At 48.0% G+C, this 16,111-nt stretch overlaps 5 protein-coding genes across 5 annotated transcripts; 3 read left to right on the top strand and 2 right to left on the bottom strand.

The window, feature by feature from the left end:
* The first annotated feature begins 69 nt into the window (after positions 1-69).
* V8C40DRAFT_257809 (CVNH domain-containing protein) lies at positions 70-1,821 on the top strand. The gene has a single exon (XM_083218582.1). The coding sequence runs from the start codon at positions 558-560 to the stop codon at positions 1,344-1,346; it is 789 nt and encodes a 262-aa protein (XP_083067738.1). The 5' UTR covers positions 70-557; the 3' UTR covers positions 1,347-1,821.
* On the bottom strand, positions 1,544-3,605 carry V8C40DRAFT_257808 (monocarboxylate transporter). The gene is made up of 2 exons (XM_083218581.1): positions 3,353-3,605; positions 1,544-3,302 (listed from the first exon to the last, which is right to left on the bottom strand). The coding sequence occupies exons 1-2, from the start codon at positions 3,519-3,521 to the stop codon at positions 2,149-2,151; spliced, it is 1,323 nt and encodes a 440-aa protein (XP_083067737.1). The 5' UTR covers positions 3,522-3,605; the 3' UTR covers positions 1,544-2,148.
* Positions 3,606-5,277: 1,672 nt separating this feature from the next.
* V8C40DRAFT_270875 (uncharacterized protein) lies at positions 5,278-9,117 on the top strand (the record flags this gene model as incomplete). Its single annotated transcript, XM_083220228.1, has 1 exon — positions 5,278-9,117. One exon carries the CDS (start codon positions 5,278-5,280, stop codon positions 9,115-9,117), a length of 3,840 nt encoding a protein of 1,279 aa, XP_083067736.1.
* Positions 9,118-10,048: 931 nt separating this feature from the next.
* V8C40DRAFT_257800 (XFP N-terminal domain-containing protein) lies at positions 10,049-12,829 on the bottom strand. The gene is made up of 3 exons (XM_083218580.1): positions 11,189-12,829; positions 10,922-11,126; positions 10,049-10,862 (listed from the first exon to the last, which is right to left on the bottom strand). The coding sequence occupies exons 1-3, from the start codon at positions 12,728-12,730 to the stop codon at positions 10,171-10,173; spliced, it is 2,439 nt and encodes an 812-aa protein (XP_083067735.1). The 5' UTR covers positions 12,731-12,829; the 3' UTR covers positions 10,049-10,170.
* A 2,580-nt stretch (positions 12,830-15,409) lies between these two features.
* Positions 15,410-16,049, top strand: V8C40DRAFT_270873 (ankyrin repeat-containing domain protein; the record flags this gene model as incomplete). Its single annotated transcript, XM_083220227.1, has 3 exons — positions 15,410-15,586; positions 15,686-15,826; positions 15,906-16,049. The coding sequence occupies 3 exons, from the start codon at positions 15,410-15,412 to the stop codon at positions 16,047-16,049; spliced, it is 462 nt and encodes a 153-aa protein (XP_083067734.1).
* Between the last annotated feature and the right edge of the window lie 62 nt (positions 16,050-16,111).

Genomic DNA, 16,111 nt, shown 5'->3' with positions numbered 1-16,111 from the left:
GAGGTCTTGGAGGCCTTATTCGACTCGTATAACAAACAACTAACATGAACCCACACATACCCATACGGAGTGCCCGCCGTGCTGGAAATAATACACCGCCACATCTCAGACAGCAAATGGAGGGGTCTCTGTCCATCCTTGCAGCTCAATCGATAAGATCCAACCGTCCAACAGTTTGAATCTGGACATGAGAATCGTGCTGCAGGAAACCGCATTCCCGCTCATCCTGAACATGCCGTTTCCGAGATCCCATAGGCCGCCACCCATTGGCGGGCATACGTGGCAGCGTGATATTGGGGCTGTGTCGACTTCTCCCTGTCGTAGGCCAAGGTCATAAGCCACTCTTGAACGCAGGGGGAGTGGAGATGGGGATTGGGTTGACCAGCTAGCTTGTGTATTACGAGGGACCGAGTGTAGATGTCGTTTCTTACAAAATGCGCCTTGTCCCGCTTCAATTGCTCGGTTGACTTTTTGCTTTCGTCAGACTCCTTCTACACGGCTAGATTCGAATCCTCCCTTTGTCCTTTTACCACGAAACATTACGAATTGAAGCAATCATGAGCGGCTACGGTTACAGCAACGAGTACGGTCAGAACAATGACTACAATCAGCAGGGCCACCGACCCGGCGGTTCTGCCAACGCATACTACGAGGGAGCTTCGAACGAGCAGCAGGGCTATCACACACAATACCAGCAGCCCCCTCCGCCATACGGCAACGAGGGCCAGCAGGGCTACGGTGGCCCTCAGCAAGGCTATGGCGGACCTCAGCAGGGATACGGCGGACCCCAGGAGGGCGAGCGAGGCTTGATGGGAGCTCTGGCTGGAGGTGCCGCTGGAGCTTTCGGCGGTGCCAAGTTTGGAGGCCAGGCCACCGGCCACGCCAAGACAAGTGGTGTTGTTGGAGCCATTGTCGGAGCCATTGCGGGATCAAAGCTGCAGGACGGCGTCTCGGACTGGCGAGAGGAGCGAAAGGAGGAGAAGCACGACGCAAAGATGTACAAGGAGGAGAAGAGATACGAGGAGCACAGATATGAAGAGGAGCGCCGCCGCCGCGGCTCTCGCAGCCGCTCCCGAAGCCGCTCCCGCCGTCGCTCCCGATCCAGCAGCAGCAGTTCCAGCGGCTCGTCAAGGAAGAAGCATCACCACCACTCGCGCTCGCGTTCACGCTCTGGCTCTCGATCGCGCGGTCACGGAAACACCATTGTTGTCCAGCAGGGAGACACTCTCCGTGGCATTGCTGCTCGCTATGGCACCTCGTTTGAGGCCATTGCCAGGCACAATGGCATTGACAACCCTGATTTGATCTACCCGGGCCAAGTACTGCGGGTTCCTGAACGCTGGTAAATAAGTTTGGAAGCATGACATGTCAGAGACGTCTTGATAGCAGGGAGATACAGAGAGTGGGTAGAATTGAGGCTGTACCTACAAATGAGATGATCACAAATACCCACCAAAGGGTCATGACGAATAGTTCAAAGAGCGAGAGTATAAGACTGACTTAGAAAGTCACCTCCAATAGCAAGAGCCAATGATTGCTCCGTGTTGACTAAAGGCATTGCAACTCTATAGGTAGTTTAAAGCTCTCAACACTCCTCACGCTACAAGATGCGAGACTTAGCACAAGTACATGTACCTACATGTAGTCTCAATTGCTCGTTGACGGTCCCGACGGACAGACCACGTAAAGCCCCCGGAAGGAACTGCTGCACTCTGTGCTTCTACAAACACCACCCAGAACCCAAAGCCAGTAAAGCAGCGCGCTGAACTGGAACCGTTACGATATTTACGATAAATATGAAGTCATAACTTAATTTCCCACGGAGGCACCAAGCTACATCAAAGTACGAAGCACGTAATCATGTAGCTTAATGAATGCCGCTGAAGCAGCGGATGCGATCAACTGCAATGGATTCGACCACGCTTCGGAAATAGCGTACTTCCCCAGTTGACTTCCGTCAAAATTATTCACAACTTTGTTGAATCCCAAGATATCAGCCGTAGAAAGCGGTATGTCTCTGATGTACCACCTCTTACGGGTGCAGATCGTAATGTGATCCTATTAGAAACCCGTGTACTGTAACAAAGAGACGACACAGAGCGTAGGCATAGATGTGATACTCGGATATATCAGGTAGTTTCTTTAGTCCTAAGAAGTGAATCGTCGGCGTACCGGTGTGAAGCGCCTCAGTGGCCAGCCAACAATGACCAAGGACGCCACGCCCATCAATGACCCAACGAACACAATCAACGGCTGGAAGCGGCCCATGCCGTAGCCTGACGTGAGCGGACGAGTTAGCAAGGTCGCTGAAATGGGTCCCGCAACGACGTTGCCGACCCCTTTGCCAAACGACATCATGCTGTACACAGGCTGAGGGTCCTCAGATATCAGTGAGCCAAACCTCGGCCAGTATACGGGATACGCCCCTGCAAACCAGCCATATGCAATCGCGAAGACGATCAACAGTGTTAAAGAATGTGCCATCCCCCATAGAGTAAATGACACAACGGCAGAAATTGTGGTCGATACGAACACAAGAATGTGGACGTTATCCACTCGATCTGTCAGGTAGCCGAAGCTCACCTGACCAAGAGTTGAAGCCAGGTTACTCGCGGCGAGAATCAGCGCTCCAGTACGACTTGAATATCCAAGAGCAGACGCGTAAGTTGGCAAATAAAGCCCCGGCATATAGTAGGCAAAGCCTTGGCACAGATTGGACAACGCGAGCACCCAAAAGTGAGACTGAGCCAGAAAGCTCAAGTCGACGGCGCGAATGGCGCCGGAATGCGAAGGAGGAAGTCGTCCCTTAAGTAATGGCTGAATAGGTGCGATAAGAAGAAACACTCCTACAGCCAATGCGCGTAGTGTGATCTTGTAACCGAATCGTGCAAGAAGCCATTCCATGAGGAATGGAAGACCGACACCACTAAGACCACCACCAGCATAGAGTATTCCATACGCAAGACCGCGGCGACGGACGAACCACTCATTCATCATGCAAAGAATAGGAAAGTACATTATGAGAAATCCAGTCCCATATAAGGCGCCCTGGGTCACTGCGAGACCGGCAATGGACGTGCAGAAGGAAGCGGCTAGGAGCGAGATGACACAGAGAGCGCATCCAGTCCAGACCATGTGTCGTTGCCATGCGTGATACTTTTTGACAAGGGGAGTAGCAAACGGTGCTCCGAGGAACTGGATACTTGTTGCCAGTGTACCTATGAGGGCGATGTTGGTGTTGTCCTGGAACTCTGGCTGGCGAGAGTAGTAGTTCTGAAATACACCATAGTTCACAGGAATGCCTCGGAAGCTGTTAGCTATTAGTCGGTAGGATAGATATCACTCGACAGACCCCAGAGTACTGCTTCGATCATGAAGCAACCGAACAGAAACCTCCAAGCTTTTGGCCCTTGATCAGTTGGAGGGAGCGTCTGGATGGAGCGATCCTGCTCGGCTTCATCTTCAGTGGCACCACCGTGCTCACCGATAGTCCGGGATAGCTCCAGCGACATGGTCGCCATAGCTGTGACACGTTGTAGCAGCGATCAAATGGGAGAGGAAAGGGAAGTTACGTTCTTCAACCCGGCGTGGAAGATATCGTAAATATTTAAGATTGGGTTACTGACGGCTCTACGCGGCTTTGCCCTCTTTAACCCCTCCGCTTCCAGGCCTGCATATGTCAATTGCAAGGGCGCATGATGTGATCGTCGGCCGATGTCGGGATGTATCAAGTTTGAGATTTGCATAAGCTCAACCTATCATCAATAAACTTTTTCTGTCAAAGTAATCATCGCAGCTCAATGTGGGCTTGCAAGGCCTTATGGTGTTTTGGGATATATGTGGACAAACCATTTCTCTCCTCGTACACCGCTTGTCATCTCATAAATGTTCAGCTGAACACATACAGTTAGTAGCTCTGTCTAATACTATGAATTATATATTTAATTATATATAAAATAAATTATCATATTTCTTAAGTTATAACTATAATTTATATTATAATAAAGATAAAGAAAGAAAAGACTAGGTAGGGGAGGATCGCGGAGGAGAACTAGCTAGCTTGATGTAGAGTTACGAAACATTACGAGTACAAACAGTCAAGGAGTGGTAGCCGAGATAAGATGGTCTAGAAACAATATCTAATTACAGATTATCGCTTGGTCATATGGCCAAATGGATGGCAAAAGGTCAAGGGTCGGGTATCAATTCTGAGGGACTCGCATCCGAGGCGCGCGGGGGAGTTGCATACACGTACATGTAAGTGTAACATAGCATCGCATTCTATTCTGTTGAATGCCTTCTCACAGAGATAATAATAGACACAGTAGCATGTAAATATGCGACCAATCATCTAATTAGAGTTGCTGGACGTCAGCTTTACGCATATCACGACTAAGTTTTACGTATGCACGCTGGGAACTTGCGTTATCTCGCACCTCCCTCTCCAGAGATCATACCTGTATTACCACACTTTGCTTATTACGACACGAGTACCAGTATTCAACGACTAGGTTATCTCCCAATTAATCCAGACGCTTCGTTAAATATATTTGCCATATGAGAGGAATTCGAATCTCTGTGTACTGTAGCCTTAGTGGACATATCGTTACTAGTTCGAACTTAAGAGTCATAGTTATCGAAGGGGAAGCGAGAGAAACTATTATGCTTTCCTACCCAAGCTTAATACTACTTCACTTAGGCTCGTCACACCCAGTACATTATTAATTTGAGATATTTCATGCTACTCAAGACCCGCAACCCATAATGCAATGGGTGACGGTGATTGGAAAAAAGTAGACGAGGCTGCGTTCGGTGACTGGGGCATGCTGCACGAACATGGGTTGAAAGCCTCTCAATGCAAGTTTTAATGCGCTACTGATGCAGAGTGCTTGGGCGTTCGCTGCCCAGGCGGGCTTTCTTAAGCCAGCCAATGTATATAATAGACAACAATTCCATCGAAAGCTGATCTCTTTAAGATGTTCCATAGCCACATCATTTTGGTCTTGTGATTTCTGAATATATCATTTCTGATTCCTTTTGATTTGTTTATCTCCAAATTTAAGCTGAGGAGCCACCTGTCAGACCACAATGGCAAAGTCTACATTCTTTCTTCTTATTTACGCAGTCATCGTCGTCGTCGTCAGGGCTGATGGCCTCTCCGATTTCTCCAACAACTTAGCTTCGGACCTTGGACCCCTTCTTTCGCTTTTTGGAGATCAAATAACCCGCCAATATCTTAGCGAGAGCACTACATTCATTGACTATTTTATCTTCGCCATGGCCCCTATAGGCATCATTAGTACAATCACAGCTGTTATTCGAGTGTGTGGAAGCTCCTCCCTCCGAGCGTTTATTGGTAGAGCGCAAGAAGGCCAAGGTACTACAGAAGCCGAGCTATGTACTTCAACGAGTGCCGACGTCTGCGAGCTATTCAATAAAGGTGGCATCACTAGAGTTCTTGGCCGACCGGATATTATTGAACTTATATATATTCCTGACAGAGGCCAAGCCGACCAGAACCAACAACAAGGACAACAAATAGCACAACCGAGGTTGCACTTGTTTACTAGCTATCTGGATGGCAGCTTGAATACATGCTGGAAGAGAACGAGGTCCTCAGGAAGATGGGATGCGGTTTTTAACAAGATCGGCCACTCTAATTCTGGAAATTTCCTGGATCACGCTCCAAAACCGAACCTCTCTCTCAATGTGGGAATCAAAAGACAACCTGGTTGGGCTTTTTATGTTATCGCTGTGGTTGGCTTTATTCTTCAAGCTGGTATCCTTGTTTTTGCTGGCACCGCGGTGTGGCTTCTGGAGTGGAACCTTCAAAAACCGAATAGCGAGGCTTCTCGAAACTATGCTCCAGGCATCTTTATTGCTGGAACGATTGCTTTGTGTTTAGGCGTATGGAGCTGCGCGGCACTTATTGGGCAAACAACCAATGAACAGTATTATGAACGGGTACCTGAGTCTTCTGACGTGTTATACTGGATCCAGCCTGGACCGCAAGTCATTGGAGATCAATCTTTTGGCTCGTTTGCATATTCCGACGCAAAGAGGAAGGATCGACTTATGAATTGGACTTCATCGACAAAAGACTTTGATAAAAATTTCGAATTTGTCACATATTTTGCCGTTTCGCTCATATTGTTCGGTTACATCGCTCAATTCATCGGCTTGCGAGGCCTAAACGCATGGATCTCAATTGTCCAACTAGGAATTACTATTATTATGAGCATTCTACGCGGGATGTTACGGATGAAGCGTTTGGACAAGAACAAAAATCGTTTACAGACGTGGCAAGATCTGGTTACCGGCCATGAACTTGACTGGCTAGCTTTTGATATTGCGGAACAGGAGCTCACACAGAAATCGAAGAACAATTCCCAGGATACATCCGTTGAGAAGAACCAATCGCAGATACTTGAGAAGAAATTCCTTTGGTCTATTACAGGACAGCATGAGAAAGCCATTCGATTGGAGAATGTTGCTTATAATGATGAGCTGATACAAAACCGCACTCGACTCTCAAATCTGACTGGCCACTTTGGCGAAGAGATGCACGCGGAAAGCTATCTGTACTGGAAAGATGAGAGAGTAAGAGTCCGCACTAAAGCTAAAAGCCTCGGCGCAATGATTTCTCAGGCTGCGGCCATTCTATTACGAAATCAATCGAACAAAGAAGACTTCCATTTGCGAATTAAAGCTGCATTTTCTGATGATGAATCCAATTACGGAGAGACGACTGTTTCTATCAAGCTGAAACCACCAACAGGCCCTGATCGTATCAACTGGGGTGTCAATTCTTCTCAACTTGAAGCAATTCTGGGACTCTGGCTCTGGTCCATTACCCGACGAGAGTATGACACATATAACAAAAAAAAAACCAGCAGCGGTATTCCGAGCCTTCCAAATAAGGTCCTCAACTCAAGAATCTTTAGAGTTGTATCTGTGTGCCATGGAGGACATGAATGGGACAATTCTTTCGACACTGATATGAGCCTCTGGTTGGGTTCTGGCGATTTGAAGTATGTCAAACAGTCACTTGACATGCGATTATACAACCGCCATAAATATAGCCTCGCCGATTACTGGATTCCACCAAACAAGTCTAACGAGAAATCCGGAAAAAGTGATCAAAATATAAATCAGGCAGCGAAAGAAGACAACGAAAGTAAAAGTTACGAAAGAGTTGGCGAGAGCTCAAATAATTCCACCGCGGCATTCCAGAGATTCTGTGGGTGGAACTTAATATACGATGCATTAAGCACCACTACTTCTGAGGAAGAGAGCAACAATACACCTGAAGGAAAGAGAGTCAACGTCAAAGGCTTTCTCCTGAAGGATACAGAGCACTCATTGCTTGATATATGCACTCAGGAGCTTTTTGTTGCGCTCCTACATTCTATGAAGGCTCTAGGATTCCGAAAACTAGACAAAATATCTGTCAGTGAGTCAGGTGGCAATCTTCGCCTGGAGAATCCCGTTATCTCAGCTCTTGCGAAATGTTTCACAGACAATGGGTTGGGAACGCATTCTGACGCCATTTCTTGCCTGATCCCATTACTGAGATCTGAAATTCCTCCTTATCAGGAAAAGGTGCTGTCAGCATTGACACCAGTGGCTTCAAATTACCGACAGGATGACGAGTGGAGTAGCGCAGAAGTCGTTCTAAACTGGGCGTGTCAGTATTATCATAAGTTAAATCCGGCAGATACAGATGAAACCAGCGATTTTATGGTAGCTCTTCGAGAACTTGGTGAGCTCTACCGCTGGTCGCTTGCACAGATGCAGCACAACGTTAGGCAAGAATTTGGCGCAAGGGGAATCGAACAGATGGCAGCCAGGTTTGGCACTACAAATCCAATTGTGGTTCTCTATAGCACAGTTGCTAAAAGAATGAATGGCACAAGAATGAAGAGCCAAGAGTGGATGGACGGATTTCATCATGCCATTAAAGACTGCAGGCGAGCAGATGCTCTTTTTTATTTATGTTTTGCTGGAAATATCATGCCCCACAAGCTTAGCAAATGTCTTCCGCTTGCTGCTCGGAATGGGTGGGAAGAGATTGTTTCTGCCCTTTTGGAAATGAAGCTGAGTCCAAATATCAAAGATGATGCCGGCAGAACTCTAGCGTCTCACTACGCCGAGTCAGGTCTATGGCAACCCCTGCGGCGGGTAATGGGGATAAATGCTGATCTTGACCTTGCCGATAAGTATAAAATGACACCTCTGTCTTATGCTGCCATGAAAGGACGCGAAGATATCGTGAGACTGTTAATAGAAACTGGCCAAGCAGACCTAAGAGGGTCAGATTATTCTGCTGAAAGGACCCCCCTATGGCTTGCAATCTATCAAGATCACTTTAGCGCCATTTCGGAACTCCTAGGTCAAGGAGCCGATATCAACATGAAAAAGTACAGAGAGTGGCAGTTAGATTTGGCCATCAGAAGGGGCCAGTCAGGCGTGATAAAGATGCTCCTGGAGTGCTGCCTCGCAGAAGAGTGGGAATACTCCCGCAGGGTGGTCGTACGGCTCCTTGAAGGGGACAGTCGAATAGCAGGGTCAGAGCTTTCTAAGGTTTGTATACATCCCTTGATTTGGGCAGTCTGGGGAGGCTTGACAGATGTCATACGGTCCCTTTTAAAGGATTATTCAGCGTTGATACCGGATAGTTTCCGTGAGATGAGAGAGGCAGAGGAATTACTGGCACTTAGTGCAACCTTACAGCCACTACGAAACCACAGCGATGGATTATTTTCAACATTGGACATTCCTCCCCTTCCCTCGGCTCCTAATACCCACACAATCAAATTTAACCCTCCGTATTCTGAAGCCCCTCGTCTGATGATTGGCATCAGTGGGTTATCGTTAGAACAAGGTTCACCGCTTGATATGCACTGGGACGCAGGCCCAATTTCCGGGACGGGATTCACCCTCATACGGAGAAGATATGAGGAGAGTTGGGATCATGTGGATTCTGGCAATGTTACTTGGATTGAATTAGCGGCAGAGGAACAGGAATTTCAAGGTACGTATGCCACAGTGAGTGATGCTTTCAACGGATACATCGCTAATGGAGCAAATTTTAGTTGGCGATTATCTCTCTTCTGAAGACTTCAATGGTGATTATGTTGGTGATTCTAACTATGTGGTAAAACGTCTATCATTCCAGAATGCGTTCAAGCTGAAACCCAACGTTATTTTATGGCTGCGTGGTTTATCACATGTTCGTGAAAGCCAGCATTTGTTTATTTCCTCCACACTTGAAAATGTTACGACAAATGGCTTTGAGGTGGACATTCGAATCCCTCATCGAGATGCCAGGAGTAGATGCCAGGTGTCATGGCTAGCATACCCAGCTGACAGCAGGCATATTCAGAGCGGCACTTATATTGTCAGACCATTTGACCACAACATCATACAACGACAAGTTTTTGCCGAGAAATTTGGAAGGACCCCTCGAGTTTTCTTGGCGCTCAGCAGCCTTGAATTCCATGACAACAAAAAAATAAATATTGAAGTAAAAGTGTTACATACAGATTATGGAAGTTTTTCTTGGAGTTTTTTCGACCGGGAATCTATTGATTTTCCCAGAATGTACGTGCGTGACGTTTTTGCAGAGGTTCAGTGGGTAGCATTTGGCTGACAAAGAGGATGGCACGCAATGATATTCAATACATACCTATCTGGCTACTCAAAGGTTTCACGTACATCTTAGTCATGTGAAGGAAGTATTATCTCATCTTGAATAATATATCTGACCATAGTAGCCTACTTTACATACATATCTAAAGCTATACTAGTCAAATATCTGTCAGGCCCATCTTATTCTCTCAACATTATAAGATAAAAGCCAACCACATGCACGTCGAGGACCCTAAAATATAGTCCGACATCTATCAATCGCATAACCAAGCCTCTTAGAACTATAGACCAAATTGTCACCATAGTATGATACTTTTATCAAGACTATACAAACGGCTTTGGTATAGCAATGACTAGATATGACCAACAACGAAAACAGAATCAAGATTTTAGTAAACCCATTTTTTATATTGTATTACGAGTATGTAAATTGCAGCCTGACCACACCATTATTAGGTCTATGTAGAGAAAATCATCACTCTAACTGCACCTTCTACATGTCCAGCCTTTCAGAGCCTTCTATGTATGTTTATTCCACAAACCATCTCGCTTCCACGTCCACTTGGTCAAATACTCTGGATCCATACCTCTCTCAAACGCCTCATTTCGAGCTTCAATCTGTGCATTCAACATGGCCTGTCGAGCAGCTGCACCCCGGTTATGCAGATTAGGCATGCGATCGATGGCATCTATAGCCAAGCTGAATCGATCTGTCTGGTTGCGAATGGCCAACTCTAGGGGGGTATCGATGTTGCCCTTCTCTTTGTATCCACGGACGTGGATGTTCTGGCTTCCCGGTCGCTTGTATGTCAATCTGTGCACCATCCAGGGGTAGCTGTGGAAGTTGAAGATGATGGGCGTGTCTGCTGTAAACAGGCTAACCCACTCGTTGTCGCTGAGGCCATGAGGATGCTCGCTTGGGTGAATCAGCTTGAACAAGTCCACGCAGTTGACATAGCGGATCTTGAGGTCTGGGAAGTGCTGAAGGAGCAAGTCAATGGCGGCCAATGTCTCGTGAGTGCTGATATCACCACACGAAGCCATGACCAGGTCGGGGTCCTGGCCGATATCTGTGCTGAACTTGGGCCAGATGCCAATACCCTTTGTGCAGTGTTGAACAGCTGCATCCATATCGAGGTATTGAAGATGATCTTGTTTATCGGATACGACGACGTTGACATAATTTGAGGATCGAAGACAGTGGTCCATGACTACAGCCGACATGTTAGCAATGCTCATTCTCACATAGTAATAATTTAGGATGTCTTACCAGAAAGCAGGCAGTTTCCATCGGGAGGCAGGTAAATTCGAACCACCTCGGGGCTCTTGTTGGCAACAACATCAAGGAAGCCAGGATCTTGGTGAGTGAAACCGTTGTGGTCTTGTCTCCAGACAACAGAGGTCAAGAGGATGTTGAGGGAGGCGACTCTGACACGCCACTCCACCTCGAGACACTTTTCGAGCCACTTGCAGTGCTATTGATATTTATTAGCCATGAAATCTCCGATGGTATACATTGTAAATCTTTTTCACTCACCTGGTTAACCATGGAGTCGATAACGTGAATGAACGGCTCGTAGCTGTTCAGCAGACCGTGGCGGCCACTCAAGATGTAACCCTCCAACCAACCCTCACAGGTGTGTTCAGACAGCATCTCCATGACCCTGCCCGCTGGAGCAAGATTGCCGCCATTCTCATCCTCCTCGAAATATTCGCCCATCCAAACCTTTTTGCCCACTTCGTAGACAGCAGACAGTTTATTTGACTCGGTCTCGTCGGGGCCAAATAGTCGGAAGTTGTGAGGGTTTGCCGCAACGACGTCTCGCAAAAAGACTCCCAGCCTCTTCATACTAGCGTCGATGACAGCGCCAGAGTGCTCAACTTTGACACCGTACTTCTTAAAATCAGGCATGTTAAGGGGCTTTCGAAGAACTCCGCCATTGGCAACAGGATTGGCGCTCATGCGGCGGTTACCTTCTGGAGTAAGAGCGGTCAATGAGGCGATAGGCTTTCCACTCTCGTCAAACAGTCTGTCGGGCTCGTAGCTGCGCATCCAGTCCTCGAGGATCTTGAGATGCTCTGGGTTTGTCGATGGATCTGTAATGGGAACCTGGTGTGCTCTCCAGAATCCTCCGAGATAGTTGCCGTCCACCTTGCGGGGTGCAGTCCAGCCCTTTGGCGTTCGAAGGATAATCATGGGCCACAATGGGCGGGTGGCTTTTCCACTCTCACGAGCCTCTTTTTGGTAGCGCCTGATCTCATTGACGCAATGCTCAAGCGTTGCGGCCATGGCCTGGTGCATGGTGTCGGGGTCGTCTCCCTCAACAAAGTAAGGGGTGTATCCATAACCGTGGAACAGGGCCTTCAGCTCTTCGTGTGAGACTCTGGCCAAGATTGTAGGGTTGTTAATCTTGTAGCCGTTGAGATGCAAAACAGGGAGAACAGCGCCATCGGTGATGGGGTTAAGGAACTTGTTGCTATGCCAAGCAGTAGCCAAAGGACCAGTCTCTGCCTCACCATCACCTACCATGGTGACAGCGATGAGATTAGGGTAGTCATACACAGAGCCAAAGGCATGAGAAAGAGAGTATCCGAGCTCTCCTCCTTCGTGAATAGAGCCTGGGGTCTCGGGGGTTGCGTGGGACCCAACACCGCCTGGGAAAGAGAAATACTTGAAGAATTTCTGGAGGCCGTCGATATCTTGTGACTTGTCTGGGTAGACTTCCGAATAGACACCTTCGAGATAAGATTGCGAAAGAACGGCGGGGGCACCGTGGCCGGGGCCGGAGACGAAATAGGCATCCAGGTCGTACTTCTTGATAAGACGGTTGAAGTGCATATATGTGAAGATTTGGCCGGGAGCTGAACCAAAGTGTCCAAGAAGACGAGCTTTCAAGTGCTCCTTCTTGAGGGGTTCGCGAAGGAGAGGGTTCTCTCGCAGGTAGATCATACCCAGAGAAAGGTAGCAGCTGGCTTTGAAATAATCATTGTATTGCTTGATTTCTTCGTCAGACAGGGGCTTGCCCTCGATGGTTGAGCGGGCTTTGCCGAATGCCCGAATGGACTGAACGTCAGCCATTGTGGTCAGGTAGATTCAATTGAATGTAATGAAGAAGGGAGTTGTCCTTAGACACAAGGACGAAGAGCTATCTAAAGCGTAGTCTAGCTCTTGGTTATATACGAGACAAGAGCGGCTTGGATCGCTATAGCTTCCCGCCGAGTCGGGAGCTTGTTAAGGCCGTTGCAGGGGTAAGCTGCAGACAATTCGATCTCTTGCCACTTCCGTGTAGGTCGTGGATGGTCTGGAGTCGATGGAGGCCCGTTTACACGGCTGCTAAAGAAGCTTGGCCCAACAGATACAAGGGCCGGGACCAATCAGACAAGCTATCGGTAACAGAAGCAATGCAAGTGAAGCACTATCTGCAGTTGCGATTGACTAGAGAAAAAAAAACCAGCAGTGGTCGTGTATCATGCGATGTTGCAATCGAACGAGCCCAGCAGGATGCAGCTTGCGGGATGCATGTGCGAGCCCAGCGCTGCAGGCGGTCCGGCCAATTGGCTCTGGGGAAGCTCCATGACGTTCTCGAGATTGGCGAAGCTGATTCGACCACGCCGGGGCTTGGTTCGCTGATAGAGTTCTGCAGGCATGGCTGAAGCAACTAGAGGTTGGCTGATGGAAAAGTTGGCGCACCCTCGCATCACCATCTGGCGTGATCTATACGTCACTGCTCGTGCCACCGCGCCCGGAATAGGCCCGCGAGCCCGCCGGAGCTGCAGCTTGCAGTGCCTAAGCGGCGGGGGCGGGGGGGCGTCGATGAGGGGCCTACAGAAATACAGAGCCCTGGAGGCGAAATCCCGTATCGCTGAAGACCGCGGAATTTGGGAGCTGGGAGGGCTCCGCTAGCATGTGGTAGGCCTGTCTGTCCATTGGACGTGCATCTATCTGTGCCATCAGCGATCGCCACTTAGGATCATGAAATCAATATAGACCAGGGCCAGGATGCCTGAATAGTACTCGTATACACAATCGCTTGGGCTGCTGATGGCTTGATTGGATCGGTTGATTGACATGTGAGAGACCGGCCCGTTTGACATTGACAGCTTCGACGGAACCAAATTCTAGTCTACGAGCTCAATGCCGTATCTCTTGTACCGTCGGCGAACAGGAACAGGGCCGGCTCCGTTACAGTTACACGTTACATCCAGATCACAATCATATTGGCTGATACCATACCCAATTATTTGGTTTTTTTTCTTCCGAGGCCGGAGTCACACTCGGACGCCAAAGTAGCCTAGAAGTAATCTAGGTTTTTACTCTGAAGGAATTCGCCTTGAGCCAACGATGAAGGAATGCAATTAGCTTTGGAAGCTCACCTCTGTGGCCATTGCTAGATCGAGGCAACCTGCGTGGCGCCTCTGTTTTCCCTCCAAGCCATTTTACCCCAGCATTGTCCTCTCACAGAGACGCTCAGTCATTGTTAAGGCTTGTCCAACCCGCTGCAGGCAGACGCTCAGATGCTACACAAATGCTACTTCCTGACGTAACGATGCTCATCACGAGGACAGCAGCCTGTGCCATGGCAACTGTGCCTTGAAAGGGGCGTTATAAGTCCCGCCTTTTCTGCTTCAACCTTGGCGACAACATTATTTCGACAACCACCACATTTTACCAGTTGCAACAAGCCACTGAATCAATCAAAAAACCATCAAACAAGACAATCGGCATCAATCTAAATATCGAGCATTCATCAATCGAAATGATGCCGCTGCACAGGCCGGAAACGCCACAACCCGAATCCCCTCTTCCCACCGAGCCCGATACCAGCGAGGGCGATGGCACTGCGGATTACTGAGGGGCAACACAAGCTCAAACTTTGATGACGACAAGGGCCGCTCGGGAATGAGAGAATACGACCGAGTCTAAATGGCACTCGAGAGCGGCGTCGAAATGCTGGTTGCGGAAACGAACTGGGGAAACGACCTAGATTGAATAGACATGCTCGGAGATGGCGCATGGAGGAAAAACGTCTATGAAGCGCATGTCTTTTTGGCTTTCTTTCTTTCTTTTTTTTACGGCCCGACGACGACACGATACGCCGATAACATATTATACACTTGCCCCCGCCACTGCCCAAAGAGCGCGACTCTGTGGGAGTGACAGTTTGATCAGAATGAATGCGGATTGGAATTGAGCGAGCGATGTACATTATTCTGGCTTTCATTTGATTGAGAAAATCTATCAATTTTACACGGACTTTTTATCTGCCAAGGCTGTTTCTTTTCATGGTTAGGCGTTGTGAGTGAGCTGTCAAGTGTTCCCTGATCCAATCAGTATAGGCTCAATATTAATCTCTTCAGCAACTCTGCGAAAAATAGGCTGCACTCATCAAAATGAACGGTGAGAGAAAAATTGATGCACAATGAATATAGAAGCTTTACGGGATAGTCTATGCTACATTACTCGATATTTTCCATGAGATTGATCGTGCCTGTTCCTTGGACGCCAAAGTCAATTCCAGCATCGTCGCCGGGGTGGATGCTGTCCTCACACGTCATCGGTGGCTACTGCTTCGGAGCTCGGGATCTCAGCTGCATATATGTAGAAAAGTTTGATGCATCGTGAATATTCTTCTTTTCATCCTCTTTTCTACTTTGAATGTGATATTGATACCCTTTGAAAGCGACATATTACAGAACTACTTTTTAAACATTTAAAAGAACATTGAATTGAAACATCAATCTTTCAGCCATCAACACCATGGACCCCTCATCAGGCAGTCAAGCTCCCGGAGCACCACCGACGCTCTCACCCGAAGCCATCGCATTTGCTGGCAGAATGTACGATTCTGCTAGAAAAGGTGAAGTCGCTGTTTTCGAACAGGCACTTCCAGCTGGGCTACCCCCGAACATGACGAATGAAAAGGGAGATACATTGGTAAGGCAAACACCAAAGCAGCGCTGCCTAGTTGGCCTGCAGTCCTAGAGCCTCGACATGTCTTGATTTGTGCTTTTATGACTCACATTTGTTTTCCAGCTCATGCTCGCCGCATATCACGGACATGCAGATCTCGTCAAGCTGCTGATACAACACGGCGCTGACCCGAACCGCGTGAATGACAGAGGGCAGAGTCCCCTCGCCGGAGCCGTGTTTAAGAAGGAAGATGAGGTCATCGAGGTACGCACTTCTTCTATTGTCTTTTTTCCTAAGCAAAATGCCTCGATTTTGGAACAGTTTATTAACTCAAATTAAATAGGTACTATTAGAAGGCGGTGCAGACCCTGATTATGGCAAGCCGACTGCTATGGAGTGCGTGTCCATGTTTCAGCAAGAGGATGCATGGAAGGCCAAGTTTGAGGCTGCTCCTGGGAGAGGCAAGGCACAACCGCCTGCTCAATAAATGATATTTATGGCTGAGGAGTTGATTTGGATGGATTTTTGATATAATTTGATGTGTAATGA

The sequence above is a fragment of the Trichoderma camerunense genome (assembly GCF_050948025.1).
Source record: "Trichoderma camerunense strain CBS 138272 chromosome Unknown V8C40scaffold_26, whole genome shotgun sequence".
In the NCBI taxonomy this organism is placed as follows: Eukaryota; Fungi; Ascomycota; class Sordariomycetes; order Hypocreales; family Hypocreaceae; genus Trichoderma; species Trichoderma camerunense.
The sequence above is the reverse complement of the archived record's forward strand: the minus strand, read 5'-3'. Positions and strand labels throughout refer to the sequence as shown.